The sequence below is a fragment of the Syngnathus typhle genome, linkage group LG11, assembly GCF_033458585.1.
Source record: "Syngnathus typhle isolate RoL2023-S1 ecotype Sweden linkage group LG11, RoL_Styp_1.0, whole genome shotgun sequence".
Classification (NCBI taxonomy): Eukaryota; Metazoa; Chordata; class Actinopteri; order Syngnathiformes; family Syngnathidae; genus Syngnathus; species Syngnathus typhle.
The window spans coordinates 11,227,000-11,246,241 of NC_083748.1; the positions used below are offsets into that span (position 1 = coordinate 11,227,000).

The 19,242-nt window shown below is 42.0% G+C and overlaps 3 protein-coding genes and 1 long non-coding RNA gene across 7 annotated transcripts in view; 1 reads left to right on the forward strand and 3 right to left on the reverse strand.

The window, feature by feature from the left end:
- Nucleotides 1-11,560, reverse strand: part of foxp1b (forkhead box P1b) — an 86,385-nt gene extending 74,825 nt beyond the window's left edge. The window contains exons 1-2 of one of the 4 annotated variants that reach the window (XM_061291084.1): nucleotides 11,213-11,560; nucleotides 5,597-5,682 (exon numbers count right to left, since the gene is read on the reverse strand). The gene's annotated coding sequence lies outside the window, so the exon portion shown is untranslated. The remainder of the gene's footprint in view (nucleotides 1-5,596; nucleotides 5,683-11,212) is intronic. The other 3 variants (XM_061291083.1, XM_061291082.1, XM_061291081.1) reach the window with 3 other exon arrangements.
- A 2,074-nt stretch (nucleotides 11,561-13,634) lies between these two features.
- Nucleotides 13,635-16,285, reverse strand: LOC133162607 (eukaryotic translation initiation factor 4E type 3-like). The gene is made up of 7 exons (XM_061291911.1): nucleotides 15,974-16,285; nucleotides 15,411-15,483; nucleotides 15,232-15,326; nucleotides 14,917-14,977; nucleotides 14,696-14,762; nucleotides 14,446-14,601; nucleotides 13,635-14,373 (listed from the first exon to the last, which is right to left on the reverse strand). Exons 1-7 carry the CDS (start codon nucleotides 16,150-16,152, stop codon nucleotides 14,327-14,329), a joined length of 678 nt encoding a protein of 225 aa, XP_061147895.1. The 5' UTR covers nucleotides 16,153-16,285; the 3' UTR covers nucleotides 13,635-14,326.
- Nucleotides 15,361-18,145, forward strand: LOC133162609 (uncharacterized). Its single transcript, XR_009716249.1, has 2 exons — nucleotides 15,361-15,493; nucleotides 17,843-18,145. It is a non-coding gene; the product is annotated as an uncharacterized LOC133162609 (long non-coding RNA).
- Nucleotides 16,934-18,031, reverse strand: prok2 (prokineticin 2). Its single transcript, XM_061291912.1, has 3 exons — nucleotides 17,896-18,031; nucleotides 17,523-17,648; nucleotides 16,934-17,443 (listed from the first exon to the last, which is right to left on the reverse strand). Exons 1-3 carry the CDS (start codon nucleotides 17,965-17,967, stop codon nucleotides 17,318-17,320), a joined length of 324 nt encoding a protein of 107 aa, XP_061147896.1. The 5' UTR covers nucleotides 17,968-18,031; the 3' UTR covers nucleotides 16,934-17,317.
- Nucleotides 18,146-19,242: the final 1,097 nt, after the last annotated feature.

Here is a 19,242-nt window from a genome sequence, read left to right on the forward strand (position 1 = left end):
GAATGAACCGATTAATCGACAAAATGTGGCCTTTAAAAATACACCGCTGGGGAGTCAAAATGTCAAAAAAAGGCTCACCCCTGCCACCACTGAAATCTAAAACCACAATAATGTGGGGCAAAGAAAGTGAAAAAATAGCAAACTTTCTGTGTGTTGGTGAAACCTGTGACTGGCAATGAAATGTTAAAAAGAAGCAACTTGCTTTTTGACAAATAGTCACCCATAAAATATCTTCTAAATCATGAACCATATTTTCCTGATGACGGGGATAGTTGGTTCATCCTCTCAATTAGAAATAAACAGAAACTCCACAGAATTTGCTGCCCTGTGTATGCCCCAATAAACAGAAGTGAGCGTTTAATCACTGTCAAACGGAAGACAGATAGGCTGTCCAGGCAGGACACAGCTCCTGGGCTAAGATGCGGCGAAAAAAGGCGGGGGCTCGGATTTGAAACCCGTGCCTTTTACCGAGAACAATTCTCAGATGCCAGGTCACTGCCAACGTCCTTGCAGCCAATGGCAGAGAGGCCAGCAAGTTCACATTAGCTGCAGAGTGGAACTGCACCGAACATCTGCTCATGAATGAGAGCGCTGCCCACCAGCTCAGCGAGTTGAGGCCCGCTGATAAAAAATTCAACATTCTCCTCCCTGGCACGCTTGTTTTGGACTATTCTCCTGAGCCCGCTGAAATATATTAAGAGAATTTCAGCACAGAACGGCGTATCTGAGAGAACAGCTGGCACCGAAAAGGGATCTCCTGCTCAACCAGAGCTCGGGGACTCTACGCTAGAGCTGCCTTCCCCGACACGCTTTGTCCTTGACTATGAATAAATATATATATCAAATTTGGTCAAATGCCCATCTCTGGGCGTTATTAAAGGAAAGGGAAACAAAATACACTTGGCTTGAACGAGCCTTTAAGGAACTGACTACTCACAGCATGCACAAGAATAAATGATGACCAAACGCAGTGATTTCACTTCTGTCTTTTGAAAAAAAAAAAAGAAATGCTAACAGATTTCTTTGTCAGCACAGAAACAGAGTTATTATTGTTTAGGATTTTTCTATTGGAGTTAGCCTGGGATTTCGTTTTGACTTTTGTTTAGCAACTTGATCCAGTTTCACTTTGTTTTTGAAATGCGTTAGATAGTTTGGATTTACACAGATGAGTTCGTTGCCACCTGATGTCATTTGAGCAGAATGGTATGGTATGCTTTTATTTTATTTTTTAATAATTCCCAAACCACCATTTTGCATCTTGTACAGTTTTTGTTTTTGTTTTTTTGACATTTATTACGTACTGAGCTTTTCAAAGGAGACGATTCTCAGTAATGATGTGGAAGCTTCCCAGCATGCCTTTTAACCTTTTAGTTTTTCACTCTCTCCGCAGGAAGATGTCCACAGGATATGCTTTATTAAGATTCCGCCGACATGAAGAGCTCCTGTGACTTACTAGTGCATTACAGCCTAAAAGGCAACGTTATTTAGACTGATAAGAGGTTAATATATTGTTGAAGTGGAATTACACAGAAGTTATCTCAGCCTGACGAACATGACCACAACCCCTGATGTTGTTTAGATCAATAAAGCCCATTAAAGTGGAGACCTCAAACACAGATAAGGCTCTGCAACCACAACATAAAAAGTCTTGTCAGAATTTCACTGCAAAGAATACAAAACAGTACAAAAGTTGCAAAAAAAAAAAAAAAAAGAATATTTTTGCAGGCCAGAAAAACAAAGATTTTTGATGAATTAATGAATATAACCGGACAAACTATTTATGGAAAATATTCAATATTTCTATCCATTTATATATACTAACAAAGTTGTTAAATGTTTCCATTGGAGTTATAAAATGTGTTGAGATAGCTATATGTTGTGTTTAAAAAATTATATTTGAAGTTTTGTGAGTTCATCACGTAGAGGTGTTAATGTTCTCCACAACAAAGCACAGGAAACGGCTCTTGACATCATCGCTACATGCAAAATGACATGTCTGAGTACACCATGTCTTTTTACAAAAACACTCATCAGCAGATGAGTACTATATTATTTAAAATATTCATCCATGCACACATTTTTCATTGGTGTGTATTTTCAACAAGCAACAACAAGTAACTCGTAAAAAAAATCTAAAATCAACAGTGCGTGTGGTTTCAAAAAAGAAACGACTGACTAACTACTCACGCCGTTCCCCCAAAGGGCAAATGGCTTTGCGGCACACCATAAAGGAATGCAAAGAATACAAATGATGGCAATATACAAAACAATTTGATAAAGTAAAACGTGACGTGCCTGGGAGCTTGTAAAATGCACAACTGTGTTACTGTGACAAATAAATGCATCGATAAAAATATACAGTATTTATATTGAAGGCCTCTGCGTCAACGTGACTGACGTTAGGCGGAGAGAAGGCCTGCATCGTGAACTTCTGAAACATCAACGTGAAGGCCACACAATGCATTGATTGGGGCAAAACCACCTTATAAACCAAATTCAGTATTGGAGTCATAAATTCAAACCTGCATGTTTGGTTAAAGTCAAAACACTGCTCAATTATACTACCACAATGAAAGTTTAAAAAAAACAATCGGGGCAAAATATCAACTTGAATGTGGCGATGTCTCCTACTGCATTGTGAACTCCATGATGCCCCGACGGACGGACACGTGCGTCCGTTTTACAATTTGGACTTGAACAGATGTGCTTTTTATGTGGCAGTTGAAATGGCCCCGTCCGCACAGATGAGGCCGTAAGGCAGACCATAAAGCCTGCTGCTGAAACTTGGAAAAGACTGTCAACACGGCAGAAAGGGAGAAAAGCTCCACGTAGTTTGTTTTTCAACGAGCAGGCCCGTATCATTCAATGATTTTCGGTGCTACGGTTCTTTGGTTTGCATTAGGAAATGTTCCAAACATCTCTTATGAGTCCAATCAAATTTCATGACATTGCAGTTTAGATTTTGATTCTTGTACTTTATCGACTACGCACAATTGTAAGAGATTCTCAATACACATTATCGCTCCCAAATAAAATTCTTTCTCTTTGGCGCTTCATTTTGTTCCGGTGACATTAGTGCCAGTCCTGGGCCGGGCAGGCAGGAAGGCAATTTGAGTAGGTCTCGTCCTGGCTGCGTCCAGACCTTGACAGTTACACAATACGGAGGGGCAAAGCCCCCCCTCTCTCCACTAGAACACATTCCCCCATTCATAATCAAACCTGCAAGGGTGGAGATGAGAAAGATAAGATGAGCTTTGGAGCTTGGATGTTTGTTTTGTTTTGTTTCTTGGGGAGGGGTGGAGGGGTGGGGGGCATCCTGCGTAAAACCGCATCCTGAACAAGCATCACTGAGCCTCACTGTAAATAAATACTCTCTCCTCTGCCTAGCTTCCGTTAACTGTCACCACCTTGGCTCTGAATCACCTTCAAGTCCAAACAGGAAAATGCAGGAGATGGCAGACGGAGGTTGATGTTGGACTTGGACCGACTGTACACATTGAGTCTCCATCTCTTGTGGGTGCCGGGCTTAGCGAGCCGTGCTCGGCGAGGCCGTAAAATGTGTGCCAAGTTATGCCATCTTGATCCGCCGCTTAAAGGCGCTGTTCTTTTTGCCTGAGGAGTCTCGCTGGTCAGATGCATTACTAAAAGGGCAGCATCTCACTGAGCTCATCTGAACCTGCCCAAGGGGGCCGTGAGTCTGCGTGACTCTGGCCGTGTTTACGCCTAATCCAAAAGAGCCCCGATTGTTGTTCTTTTCCTGTGCAAAGGCAACGATAAGAAAAGAAAAAAAAGGGGCCAAACGCTTCGCCCGCTTCACGGCTCTTTTCTGCACAAGTGGTTAACCACAGAAATTATACAATTAAAACAATTTTCTGCATCTATCAGTCAGACTGATCTAATAAGCCATTCAAATGACACTAATGGAGTAAGCCGCTCTCTCTATCCTTCCCCGAGCAAAGTATTTTCCCCTATATGACACAATGAAGGCAAAGCCTCTGCATCAGTGGAAAACAAAGAGAGCCAAGAGGAATAGAGTTACAGTGCAAGCCTTTAGCAGGATGTTGGTGAGCAACTATGCACATTTGAGACGGGGCATCATCTGGGTACTTGTTCAAAATCCATCCCAGGCAGCAGAAGAGTAGCCATTTAACATTCGAATATTTTCATTGTCGCAAAAGACCAACAAAGCTGCTTTGAAAAAATCCTCTCGGACTTTACGGATGACAAAACCTGGCTCGACTGCCACGGACTGCAGACACACAAGGGTGTGGACAGAGTGGGAAGAAACGAGACATGCCCAAACCTTGACCTGGATATCCTGCATCTCTGTCCACCCAGTGTTGACAAGAAAGACTCCGACGCAAGTTCAAGGGAAGTGCTTTCACAGTCTACGTGTCCTTTTCAACTCGCTCTTCCAAGCAAAATGGCAGAAGAGCTTTTTGTCTTTATGATCTATAACTATCCATTAGATACAAGTCCTCCTATAGCCTCTATATTGGAGATAGTCAATCCAAGGGGGGAGTGCTGGTGCCCACAAGTAAGTGCCCCATCAGCAGCTAGAGAAAAGCTGCCTTTTATGGTAACAGATCACAGACTCAAGCCATTGACCACAGAGCCCACAAATGAGGCGTTAAGTGTCATGGCGGGGCAAGCGCGCAAAAGGAGCAGAAAGATATGACCCTCTTCTCATCCATGCGTGAATCTCTCCGACGTTGCTTTCTCACATGAACGGGCTCCTCGCTGGGAAACGTTGTCAAAACATGCTCAACTGGAACACAAATCTATTGCCTAAAAAGATCAGGAGCAATGTGTTAGTCTCTCGTTCAAAGGTCATCTACGAAAGTTCATTTTGTGGAGAGATTTGGAAGACTCCGTTTATGGAAAACACGCTGACGTGGAGACAGCGGGAACAGCAAAAGCCCTGCTGTGTTGGATTTATGGTCCGGCCAACATGCACCCCTGCTGATGGGAGGGGGGCAGACCCATATTTAATTGCAGATTACATGACTTTGCACAAGTGTCGCATTCTCTCCTGATCAGCCGTTACAGCAGCCACTGGCCGCATGTAGCCAGACACAAAACGCGTTCACAAGTCATACGGCAGGAACAAGAGGAACATATCCTCGTATTATACCAATAACTGGAAAGGCACTCGCGGGAACGGAAATGTCTCTTCAAAGAAATGTCTGCTAACGACTGAAAGCGCTACTTTGTGTCTTTACAGTTGGTCAGCGGAGAATAAATGCGCACGTCTGTAATTCTCCGCACGGAACCGACTCGTGGCAAGCAGCTGAATCGGACAGTTATCGTAACTAGGGGAGGTCCGAGACAGTCTTAGTCATTGTGTAAGTCCTCAAAATCCGACAAACCAACTTTTGCACACAGGTAACAAACAGTCCCACAGAGCAAAGATGGATAATAATAATAACTGGCAAAGGTGGGATAATATAATTATAAATTTCAGTAATATGTAAAAACCCAGAGGTTTATTGAAAATAATGGCAAAACTATTTAAATATCACATATGAAATGAATATAAAATAGATATCAGTCAAATGAAATGGAAAGAAGAAAGAGTGGGCTAGTTTTTACGTACCCAAATCACGCCTGCTGAATTTCCAGGAACGCCATTCCACCAATCAGAATTGAGTTTGATGTCTTCGACCAAGAACACTGGCACATCTAAAATAAAGAGAGGGAGAGAAAGAGAGAGAAAAAGAAAGGAGGGAAGGAAGCGACACAACAATTACAAACAGGAAGTAAAAAAGGTGTGCGTGTGTGGGGGGGAACCCCTACAGTCGTCGACTGAGCCAAGAAATGACATTAAAAGGGGCAAATGTGATTTTTATTTTGTTACCAAATTTGACACATTATGACACATCGATTCCTGGCCTACATGCATAATTTTTGTGTCATATCGGAACCAACATATCAAAGCAATTTTGGCCACAAGGCTTGTGTCTTTAAGCACAGATACTGATTCATTGCTCATCTTAAAACAATGGAATGCCACAAACTGACTCATATCATTTTTGCGTGCGTGTGATGTGGACCACACATTATTTTGCATACAGTTGTGTGTTTTCAAATGTTGAGTCAAATGTCACTTGACAGCATTGTGCTTCTTTCCACATATGACTACTGAAGATCATTGGAAAATACATTTCATTTGAATAGAGTACAAATAAACACTCAAATATGGTCAGCTGTCAAATGTTAATTTGAAGGCATGCTCTGTGGCAAACACGTGTCTTGGTTCTAACGGGCAGCTTTACAAGCAGACATATAACAAAGCAACCAATGTCCAATGTCCCAACTCTCCATAATTCACCAGAGAGGAATTCAAGCATCTCCACTTGTAGCTGTGTTTCCACAGCCTGTCCACATTCTTGGGCTTGCTATTGGCCCAAGATAACACCCGTCTGATTACTCGCTGGCATGCTTGTCATAATTTCCAAAAATATGTTGATCCCGACAGGCGGCCATACCGCGTGGATTTGTGGCTACACAACTGTATTTACATGTCCAGGAAACAAGCACGCCCTTTGTTTGTGAGGTCCTGTCACCTTGGATCAATAGTAAAGTGGACTTTGCAAAGAGGTGAAACTTTAAAAAAATAAAAAGAAATGTTTTTTTTCGTATCCACAGTTTTGAAAACAAACCAAAACATCAGTTGCTGTGACTCGGAGGCATGGAAGGGCACCGACCGGCGTTGCTCGGGATCAATGGCTTGACCTGTTAAGTAACGCCACTCTCAGTAACACATCCAATAAGTGTTGATCTTTGGGAACACCCCGAGCTGACCCGCGGTGCTGGGAACAATTACAAGAGAGTGGTCTTTCTGGGCCGGTGCCCACTTGACCCGGTGGGGTAAAGACACGACAGAAATCCACATGATTTAAACTCCTCCCCAAGACGTGCTGACAAGGTTAGCGGGTCAAAGCAGACATTAACAGGTCAGTGTGTGGCCCACTTGGGAACAATTACTCCTAGTCACAGCTAAGTGGACACTTGATTGAACACGATCGAGGCAGGACACACTTCCCACAGATAACAATTCCCCGAGCCATTTAGGATAAAAAGCCCTTGTGATACAGCCTTTATGGGCAAAATTCATCTTCCTTTTCCCTTTTAAAAGAATGTGTGATCGAGAGCCATTCTCCAAAGAGATGACTCAAAGCATTTCCATTTTGCAGCAATAGCGGGAGCTGCTTATAACACCGAAACAATTACAAGGTGACGGTGAAAAAAACCAAACATTATGAGCTGCTCCAATTAAATGTTCAACCTTAATCCGAACCCTCCTTTTGGATGAATTGCTGGTAGCTAAACTCCAACACGAATGGGAGCAACAAAATATAAAAGAAAATGACATGCTCGCTACATGAAAGGAAAGCATTTTGCCTCCTTCTCCCTAATGTGAACATTTGTTGTAACTGGTGAAAAAAAAGAAGCATGTTTATGAGGGTGTGTGCATTTTTGCAACCATGCTATCGCTGTAAGGCCTAGGTTTCCCTCCGACACATTCCTACATATTGGTTTGGGCGATTTACAAAATGCACATTTATGATTGACTTCTTCTTATACTTCTCCATAAAGTGAAATATTTCAAAACAAAATAAACTCTGACCATAGTGGTTTGGGAATGGCACCCCCACCTTATTTACAACTCTGAGAGCAAAAACAAAAGTGCCTCTAAGGAGCTCCGGCGTTAAGAGGCAAACAATGTCTGAAACTCTACTGGGAAAGCAAGCCAGCAAATAAACAACAGGCAGAGTATAAACAAGGTCTACACCTCTTTTGGAGGGGGGAATTGAGAAAGCAAGAGATAGTGTCTCTGAGAAATATACCGAGATTGTTTGGACATGAAACCGAGAGACAAAATAAATCAGATGGCACCGCTATCTTGCCACTTCTCAGGTCAACTGAATCATGAAGGGTCAGGGAAGATACCGTCATCCTCCGTGAAGAGCTCACACACACAACCACAACAAGTATGACTTCATAGTAGTAAACCCAGGAGGGCAAAATGGATTTCATTATTCAAGCACCTTGGCATAAGGAAATAATCCGTTTTCATTTCGGTCATTCTCACTGAAGGAGTAACATCCGTTCAATTGTCACTTAATGATTCGGTTCTGTTCTGGAGGACGCCGTTAATGCTCGGGGTAAAAAAAAAAAAAAAAAAAAAAGGTGCAACAATAAAAGCGGCCTGTGTTTGACTCATATTGGACACCATAATAGTACACAATGACATGGCGTGTGGGACAATGGGCCAATTAGCAATCTCCCCGTCTGCTATCAAGCAGCATGCTAGATTATAATAAGAACCTGCAAACTTTTATCTGTGCTGCGCTCTCATCCGCCTGCTAGCACCTCAGCGCTGCACAGCACTGCATCTTGGGTAATTACGACCTTCCAATTACGGCCCGGCTTGTAAATATATATCAAATAAACAAGCAACAACCAGTCAATTAGGAGCTCCCTTTCGAAACAGGTTGATGTTTTATGCAGTGATAGCAGCAGTAACAGTGATCACACGAATCTGCGGTGAACTTCTTTTAAAGTGTTGTTGGAATGCACCTCAAATTGCGAAACGGAAGACGAGAGCACTTTTGACACTCACTGGTTTGATCTTCAAAGACAAGAGAAGAGTAACAAAAACAGCAGCAACAGCCTGTCAACAACATTAGCATTGCTCGGCTCATCCCTCTTCCAGCCACAGAGTTGCCGACTCCAATTTGAGCACGCTGATGGTTTTAGAACATTGCGAGTAGCCGGCTTAGCCAGAGTGATGCATCCAGAAGACGGGATGAAAGAAATCCAACTTTCCAACCAGCAATGGCAACGGAACGACCCTGACTTGTTGGCTTTCCTGTAAGCCAACCGGGTAGACAGACAACTTTAAAACCTACTGCCATTTCATTTTATGAGGCTTTGTTGATGTCTACGTTAACTGGGAATTAATACTCGTCAGGTTCTCTACTTTGCCAATGATTTATTAGTCATTTATTCATCCTATAGACCACAGGTGTCAAACTCAAGGCTCGGGGGCCAGATACGGCCCGCCACATCATTTTCTGTGGCCCGCAAAGACAAATTGTGCATCAAATTCGTGTGTCATTACTAGAATAGCAAATTGTCTTCACTCTTAATATCTTTTTTTTTTATATTTGACCAAGTTTTACTCATCTGATTTGAAAACAAGTTATTTATCAGTTTGTTTTGTAGCTTTTACTGTACATAATATCAGGTGCGCATACATTTATTTGGGCTGAGAGTCATAATGGCTCTCCGAAAGAAGCTATGACAACAATGCGGCCCGCGAAAAAAATGAGTTTTACACCCCTGCTTTAGACTGATTCCTGAATAAGCAACGATAAACAATTTTTTTCTTGAAAAAATGCCCAAGCTTTATTTCAGTGAGTCGGTTGGCTTGGCACACATTTGTTTTGCTTATTGTTTGTTTGATTGGACCTTCCCACATCACGCTTGCATTCTACACATTCATAATTGAAAGCCAGAGCGGACAGCTGACGGGTGCTAAGGTTTCCCTTGAAAGCCGTGCACAGCTTCCAGCATACGGGTGAGCCCCATAAGAGTGAATGCAAATATTTCAAGCCTTACCCATCATTCTACACATTCAGACTATGAACATTCATACATATTTATTAGTGAATGAGGCCTAGTGGCTTACAGATGTCGGCAATAGACAATGTACGTTTGACTCCATCGGACTGAATGTCAGCTATCCAGGTCAAACACAATGGCCAGAGAATTTACAGAAAAACAAGTTTCTTCCAAAAGTTGGGTCCCATTTTTTGAAGGTCCGTTTCTGCATAAGTGAGCAAGCACACTGACCCCAGTGGTTGTTCAAATAGTATATGGCCCCCCTCCATTCCTCCCTCCCTCCCTCCCTCAGGCAGCTCATGACAACAGCCCAGCAGCAGCACTATTTGATCTCTGATGTTTTCCTTAATCTGGGTTGTCAAGGTTCGCCTGTTGGAGTGTATTTACTTTCCTTCTTCTATCAAAAAGTATTTTTCCCTCCTCTCTCAGACAATGACTAATCCAAAGACGAAGGAGGAGGGAGCACTGCCATAAACCGTCTTAAAGCGGCAGTTTCTCTTTAACATACTTTGAAGTGATTTCAGAAACAAGTGGGGGACAAAACAAAATAAGGGGGGTGCGGGTGCAATGGTAATAATCTGTCAAAGTGATGAGTCCGCAAAATTTATACACGGCTGAACAAATCAAATTACTGAAAAGTTAAAGCCAATTTTATTGACGATTGGTAATGCACTTGCTAAAAAATATATTTTAAAACACACAAAATGCTTTAAGTAAAGTAGTTCTGAATTGCAGTTAGAAAGTAACAAAAAAAAAATGCGTTTGACAAAATATTTGGCAATTATGAATTAATCAAGTGGTCAGCATCTTCTGCATTTAGAAATAAAAACAAAGTGGCTCAGAAAACCAGTTAAACTTTATTCATACTAAACACACTAAATGCTAAACGTAGGTAAATTATCAAAAAATATGCCTAGGGATATACAGTGACTGAATAAGAATGGCAAATAAAAGCCGAACAACTCAATACAGTATAAGATACCAAAAATAAATTTTTAAATGCTTACTATTAAAACCCTGAAACTTTCTAAATATGTGCCAGTTGTAGTGTCTTGACTTTGAGGGACAGTAAACACGTGGACAAAAGCTGCTGCTGCTACTTTGCTCTTCCTGCAAAGAAATCACTGCAAATATTCTATTGCATGAGCTAAAAAATGTCATTTTATCCAAAGATGTCAATGGGACGTCATGTCGTAACTAACTGCATGCACACAGTTTACCTTGCTTGCAAAAATACCCTAAGACATTGCCATCCTATGAAGTTCGCCAGAACTTTCAAAAGAGCGCAAGAACACAACGTTGGTGAAGTTTTAAAGTACACTTGATTGACTACACGCCACACCGACATAATATCCTACGAGTTTGTATTTATGAAGTCGCAGTAGCCTACAGGTGTGTGCGTGCATGTGTGCATGTGCGTGTGTGTTATTTGTCCATTTCATTCTGCAAACTTCTAGGCGACAGCCATGTGCAAAAGAAACGTCTGTGCGCATGCACTTGTGCGCGCCGAAGCACAAGTCATCGTGATAGGACACAACAAAGATTAAATGTTAACATGGTTAGCGCGATAATAGAAACTTACCATGATCCGAGTGGCTTTAGGGCTGCTATGGGCGCACGCGGATGAACACAACTTGTTAGGCTGCACGCCAGCTTGTGTACGGAGACCGCGTGCGATACAAATCACACCGTAAACACCAACAAGATTACTCCGCCAGCCTTTTTTTGGTAACGGTGACGGGGGCACTATCTAACTTCACACTTAACTTAGCGTATCGGTCGCTGAAGCAAGCACATAGTTTGTCGTCCAGGTGGATGAAAAATACTCGTGCTCCTTCCTGGGTGTTGTTATAAGATATGAAAAGGCAAAGAAACGGTGCAAGAAGCGCCGATTTAGATGTTGTTGTTTTGATGTTCCAGGTCCATGACGTCATATCCACCTGCTGCGTAAACAAGGTTCATTTGCATTGCAGCGGCCACAATACTATTCGGATGAAAAGAGCGCTTAGAAGCAATAAGTAGCTTCTTTCTTTGGGGGGGGGGGGGGGGGGGTATAATGATATGCATTTTAGCAGAAGGTGCGCGCAGGGGGGGGGTTCAGGAAAAAGTACGTCTATTAATTATAACACAGAGGCAATGAACTACGTATTATTTTCAAAATGCCAATAATGTTTCTTTTTTATTTCAGCCATTTCAAATACTTTTATAATAGACTTTGACATACTACCAAATACGTTGGGAGGAGTTTAAAGTTTCCTGATGAAGTACATCAGGCTATATGGGTCAGGTGCATGCATTGGTTAGTGTCCATTACTTGCCTAGTTTTTAAGTCAAGTCAAGTCAAGTCAAGTTTATTTGTATAGCCCTAAATCACAAGCAGTCTCAAAGGGCTTCACATAGACAGAAATTGACAATTATTCTCAAAGCATCCCCTGATCTTAAGCTCCCAAAAGGGCAAGGAAAAACTTAAAAACCCCTAGCAGGGGGAAAATGAGAAACCTTGAGAAGGGACCACAGATGGAAGGATCCCCCTTTCAGGATCACCAGGTTGAAATGGATGCAGAGAGGGCACAAATGATACAACATGAAAATCAATTAAATAAAAAGTGGATGTCCATGTCACAGCAGAGGGCTGCCGAAAGGAGCCCTCAATTGTCCTGGCAGTGCTCTTCGAGGAGGTTGAGCTGCAGTTCCCCTATCCTGAATTGGCCACGAGAATCCAGATAGCCGCTGTCAGCATGATTTTAAATGATCAAGAAAGACTGGTTATTGCCAAATTTGGTTGGGAGTTTTTGCTTTGCCTTGGGCATGACTGATGTTACAGCGGGTGTATTTTGCTTGACTCGGAAAGAAATTACTAGGGCAGTTTAACAGTCCAGTTAACACTAATTGTAAAGCAACATTGATTTGATTTCACGAGAAACTACTTTAAGTCGCTTTTTGTCCTTGATCAAGGTCTGAGAAGCACAGCCCTTTTCATTATGGAAGACATTACAAGTGTACATCTTTTTTATGCTGCAGCTGAGACCTGCTGCTGCTGCAGTGTGTTTCTTAGTAGACAGCGCCACCCTGTGATTGTGGGCGACAGTCCATTATTTTTAAAACTTGAATTTAGTCCATACTGTATATGTTCATGACAATTTGCCTGCTACTTCTGAAATGGACTGTTTATCTAAAATTGCCTGAACAAGCGTTTTGGTAAAATAACATGACGAAATAAGCAAAAAATAAATATTGTGCTATTGAACTTTATCTTTACTGGCCAACATTAGTTTACCCCAATTGGATTCTTCCATTTGCTGATGATGGTTGTGAATACATTTTTCAGCAAATTTATGCACACTGGTATTTCAATGCACACTTTTTTAAAATGCATTTCCTTAAAATGGGTGTAGTTGTCTTTTTGAAAAAAAATAAACTACGATTTCATTGCTTGGGTTCTGAACATGATTGGCTGGCTTAATTTAAACAATTTAGATGTGCACTGTTGTATAAAGTCAATCTTGCACGTAGACTCGCTAATACAAGGTCAACAAGGCCAGCTCCCAACATGCTTGTTGGCCTCCATTTATTAGCATGTTTCCTCCCGTGTCACCATGCCGCTGCGTTGTGTGGATTAAGGGCCCGTCTTGATTGGGCACAGTTGTAAATTAATTGAGGATCACTATCAGTTACGTGATAGCCTCTCTAACGCAAGCATGCAGACAAGTAATTAGCGTTCTGTTAATTAGGTAATTAGGCTAATGAATAGGAGCCGCAATGAATTCTGAAAGCGTTCCAATGGCTCACGCGCAAACAGATTTTCTCTCACTGTGGCGTGGACAGAAACATTCAACATGAAATAAAAGCCAAGGAGAAATTCTGATCGCTTGTGAGGAATTTTAAAGTAGCACGTCGCTATTTTAATTCTATTGCTATACTCGAAACAAATACTGCAATGTTAACTTTGTATAGGAGTGTGAAATGCCCCGCCGTGAGGTGGACAAAATGGGGTATGGACAAAAGACATACTAAGATTTATTGGTACTGGAAACAAGTACTGACACGTACTGACAAGTACAAATCAATGCCGGCAAATGTGCAATTTGTGTTTAACGTATCAAATGATCCATTTGTGAAAGTGAAGTTCTACTTTTCCCACTCAGCATTCAAAGAGTTTGCAAATGTGCTGCGGTAGGTTGGAACATTCAAAGAGACATTTCAGCGTTGAAAATCTATATGACGGCTGCGTATGGCTTTCCAAGTGAGGGCCACTTGTGAGCGGACTGACTCATTCAAGGGTAACCCCCGATTTCAACATTTCACATCCAACTGATGAAGACAAACATTTTCGTCATTTGCGATTAAGTTTGTAAACTGCTTTGGTAGCTTAACAGCATCTTTAAACGTTGTACGAGTGGATAAAGGCAAACATTTGTTGAAAGTAGACGAGAAAATAGCAGCTAACTTTATACAAGGAAACGACTGTACGAGCTGCGCGACAGTGACATGACAACAACTGTGAAAATTCAGTCAATGTTCCGATGTGCATTCTTTCAACGGTCCAACTAAAACGAGGCATCGCTTATTTGATCGCTACAAAAATATATTGATAACACCTTTGATTCTCTTGCGGACAGTGTCATTCAGTCAAGGCAGGTGCAGTTCCGATAAAAAAAAAAAATAATAATAATCATAGAAAATAAGCGTACACTCTCTAATGTCTTGAACGGCCTCCTTCAAAGGCATGATGTTCCATGTGAGCTGTAAAATGAAAAATAATTCCAAATCACAATGAAAGTCCAACAACATTTAAAGACTAAAACGCATACTCACGTTTATAAAAAACTGCTTTAAAAGATATGTCCGGGAGAAGCTCGTTGATTTTTCCCAAGATGGTCGCTTCGTTAGCAAGAGAGGCGTCTTTATTCCAAACCTGTACGACATCCTCTCGATCTCTGACACTTACGCTGACGCCAACAACCTCGTCATCTGAAGGTGGGAAAAACAAAAAGAGCAAACAGACAGTCAACGGAACTAAAACATCAACGTCAGTCTTATCAATTGAAAAAGTAGAGCTCGCCACCTGAGGCACAATAATCAGCAAACTGTTCCCCGATGATGGCAAGTAACAATTCTTTCCAAACTGCAGACTGAAACGAGAAAAAGAAGCAACTCCAAAGTGAGAACTTGACTCGAGTCCGTCCATTCAATGGCATCCACATTTTGGTGCTCTAACGTTTCCTTTGCGATTGCTCAACGTGACCTCTTGTCAAGCTTATGGCATCTTTTGCAGCAAACACCTACCGTGCTTTCTTTGGGTACTTTCATCTTCCACACACCTCCTTTTGCATTGCTCTCCTCTTCCCTGACGGAGGTCCAAGAAAAACAAAATGTGAGCAGACATATTTGATCTTACCCGTGGCACAAAATGGAAAGAATAAAAACTACTCCAGAATATTGGTCTTGGTCTATTCAATCTTGACAGTTACATCAGCGAAGTGCTGTGCAGGTGTACTTATTATAGTGTCCACTGACTGTTGGGACAACAATTTTGTGCCACGGGTAATCACTAGCCACTAGTATTACTGGTAAAACAAGCTTAACTCAAGTAAGACATACCAGAGTGGCCTCCTTTCTCCCCGCATGAGGTGATAGCTCCACCTCAAAGGAAGGGCCGTGACCGGTGGGATGTTGTTGTAGACGCTCCAGAATAGCTGCCGACAACAACAACAACAACAAAGGCAAAGTCTTTCTTTTAATAATGTGCGTGCAACATGTCAGTTGATACTCATGCTTACCTGAACACTTGTCACTGTGTAGATCTTCTTCAGATTGGATTCGCATTCTGCTGCTGTTGTGCCAGGCAATGACCTAGATCAAGGTATTGAGTAACCACCGTGTCATATTTGCTGTGCATTTTCCTCAACCTGAAAGTCGATGCGTGCTATTCTCAAAAGTATTTTCCAACATAACTGGACCTGCAACCTGTTTTTTTCCCTTTACAGTAATTCATCTAATCTAAAACATGGCTTCAAACTGATTACACAATAAAGACATCCAAATGGATTTGGCCAAAACGATGTACGACTGTTCTAGACAGTTTTAATTCAAATGACCTGGATACATTTCGGATGCGTGGATCGTGTGGAAAACGGACCTTTTCAAGTTCACTAAATGTCAGAACATTCAACTTTCGGTTTAGATGACCATGACGGCGTCTTCGTGTCTAGACTACCGTTAGAGAGAAAATAGGACAACTCAAATAACAGGCCTGCTCGAGAGCTGCAGCCTTCACCAATATTTCAGCCGTGCTCTTCCTAGGAAAGCGAAACTTTTTATGACGATGCGATCATTCCACTACCTGTCCAGCCAAAAGGTCCAAGGTGAGTGCAACGGCAGCGTTGAGTTGTCTTCTCCGGCTCGGTGTTTCTTTGTGATATTCTCCAACTCTTCCTCGTCGATATCGATGCTGTTTTCGGACGGAGCACTCAAGGATCCTCTATCCATTTGCAGGTCCGCCTTACCTGCAGAAAGCGCCATGAGAGCGACTTAAAAATGTGTGTGTGTGAGGGCAAAGTCTTTTGAATCGCCTTATTATCAAAACACCGCTTTGGTTACGTCTGCTGCTCCAGAAACGCTCTTTCCGCACACCGACAATGACGTCATTGCGTCGCTGGCCAGACGTAACTGTCGCTCGGTTGCGGAGAGCACAAGAGAGTGGGAAGATGCTTTACTTGAAGAGATTTTTGTCTGCTTAACCTGTGTGCTATTGATAAACTTACGTCTTGTAGTCGGGTAAAGTACATGTATGACACTGCGACGTCATAAAAACGGTGCAAGTGCGCGATGCCAACAAGCGTCGCATTATATGCGGAGTTGATAAGATGTTGAATATTAATTCTGGTGAGTTGAGCATCTTCATATTTTTTGCATCTTTGGTTACCTCTGAGCCACTTTTTGGACAGCTGCTTTTTCTTTACAACAGTCCGTCAGGTAGCGCTCACAAGAAGCAACAAGTCAAGTCAGACAGACGCTTATGATAAGTCACAAGCAATTAAGTCACAAACAAGAGTGCATTGTATTGTGTACTTTGGGCGACCCCATCCCTCTCCTGCATCCCACAGCACTTCTGGTCTGCAGCAGTGTGGATGACTTGCTCAAGCTGGACCAAACCCCATCACCTCCATCCTCTCCATCAAGGAGTTCCGGATACGCTTCAGAGGGTGCTTGCCTTGTTGCCTAGCAACATACATGCCAATGGAGCCATTCTGTGGCATTTGAACTGACGGGTGGATTTCATTTGAAAATACACAGTCCTGCATTGGGATCAAAATACAATTCTTTTTTTCCTTTATTCTTTTTTTTTTAATCTGCGTATATTATTTTTTTTCCCTAGGTATTTCAAGCATTTTTATTAACTCATATTGGAAATATGCCTCTCGTTCATGCAAATGGACAAAATAAATTAAATCAATCAAAGGGAATAATTTGGAATTACGTAATCTGCCATGTAAATCAAGGCTAAATCACAACACACTTCCTAATTCCTTCATATAAAACACTGGAACAAAACATTTGGATATTCAGCCGGAGTGGAGATTTGTGTGAGGTAGACATTGCCGCCGTATCAAATATATATCGCTCATTGTTTTTGATATTTGAAGGAATACATGAACAGCGGCAAATCCTTTGCAATCATTGCCCGTCAGATGTAGTCCTGATCTTTTTGATATGACGGGAGACATTTGAATTGTCCCTTGTCCAGAGTGATGCACGACAGGTTGGGTAGACACGGGCAAGTGTGATGAAGTCTTTTGCCAATGAAAGGAACCTGCGGGGCAAAAGAATACACAAATTACTTTGTGTACAACAGTTTCATGCTCGCTAGAGGAAACTCGAGATGGTCTCACATCGTGGCTCATGGGGTGACAGTCATCTCCTTCCGTTCCCATCAGCGTACACATTCGCAGGCTGTGAAACCACAAACTCACAGCGCAGCACATTCCTCCTCCACACTGGGAGTCCTTCTCACATGCCTGGACACACACACACACACACACTCGGATGCGATTTATTTATTCAACAATTCAATACTTATGAAAATATTTGTGCTTTTATGATAGCACTGTGCACAAAGTGCATTCTAAATGGAATTCAACTGGTGACACATTTAAATACTTCAAATCTGATCCGGATTACTTCTATTATTATTTTTTTGTGTGTTGTCCAGATATAAATGATGGCCAAGCACACATTTCGATGGAGCAGTTTGTTTTGACTCACCCCTGTGATGACGGCCGAAGACCCGAGAGACACCCAGAGCAGAAAGAAGAGCGGTAGAAAGAAAGATTTCATGATGAAGAGGCGTCTCAGTTCCCTTCAAGCTGACAAGACGAGTCAGACTTTGCCCCACCTGCATGTGTGACTGGTGAAAGAGAGAAACCACCTTTATAAACCCGACCAGCCATTCAGAATCATTGTGACTCATCAGCATAGCTTTTCAGAAGCAAAATAAATAAATATATAAAAACAATGACTTCATGTCTTTTTTCCTCTTGAGCTTCTGTGAACATCAACTCTTGATCCACCTATTTTTTCCCCCCTCACTCAGCGTTACCTTTTCACATTCCAAGGCCGAAGCTTTCATGGCATCCTTTCACATCCACTTGAAGCGCATTCCCAACGAGCGTACCTTCCTTTTCAATCCATGAATGTCGGCTGCTTTTTTTGCCGGTGGTTCCGAGAGGAATGCGTCTCTCCAAATACCTAGAGGCCCATTCCTTCATGTTTGGGTTGAACAGAGGAGGCATGAATCCATATTTACAATCATCAAATTGACAAAAAATTGCATTAAACTACCTACGCTGCCAATACCAGCAAGGCTTTGTGTATTTTCAGGCAACATGTCACAATGTCTGACATCACAAGCAGTGTACAAGGTCACAGCTAATGCAGTCTCTCTTTCCCTATTCACCCCTGACCTCACCAGTCAGTTGACATATATACATTTTGAGTAGGACGACTGTATTGGCCCTTAAGACCAAATCAGTTTTAATTCCAAAAAGTTTATTCTTGTATTAAAAAATACTGCCATAACATTTTCTGACACACTGAAAGTCCCAAATCCAAACTCAAGGACAGGTCAGATCTTTTTCCACCTCAGCACAGTAAAATAAATCTATCTTCTTCCATCTATCCATTTTCTGGGCCTCATATCCAGTTCAGTTCGATCCCAGCGGAGTAGAAGGAAAAAACATGACAAAGTCCACAGAGAAAAGGTCAAAGCTTTGAGTAAATATCAAAGTTGTTGATGTCCCTATAGTAACTCAATGGAAAATATGGAATGGGGTCTATAAGCAGTTTCCATGGTTACCAAAATGTCCGTATGACCTTCCTTTAAACTGCGCTCCAGCAGTTACCAAACATAGAACAAAAGGGAGCAATCAGAACTGCCAACTGAACTCAGCTTTACTTTCTTTTTTTCCCTCCATGTATGCGGGATAAATGGCAACCTAATTTGAAATTAAGTTTACGACATCCTTTTGAAACGTCACACGTAACTGACTGCAAATTAGCCACAAGCAAACTAAGTGACAGAAGTGATGATCCAATTTGACGACGAGCAGATCC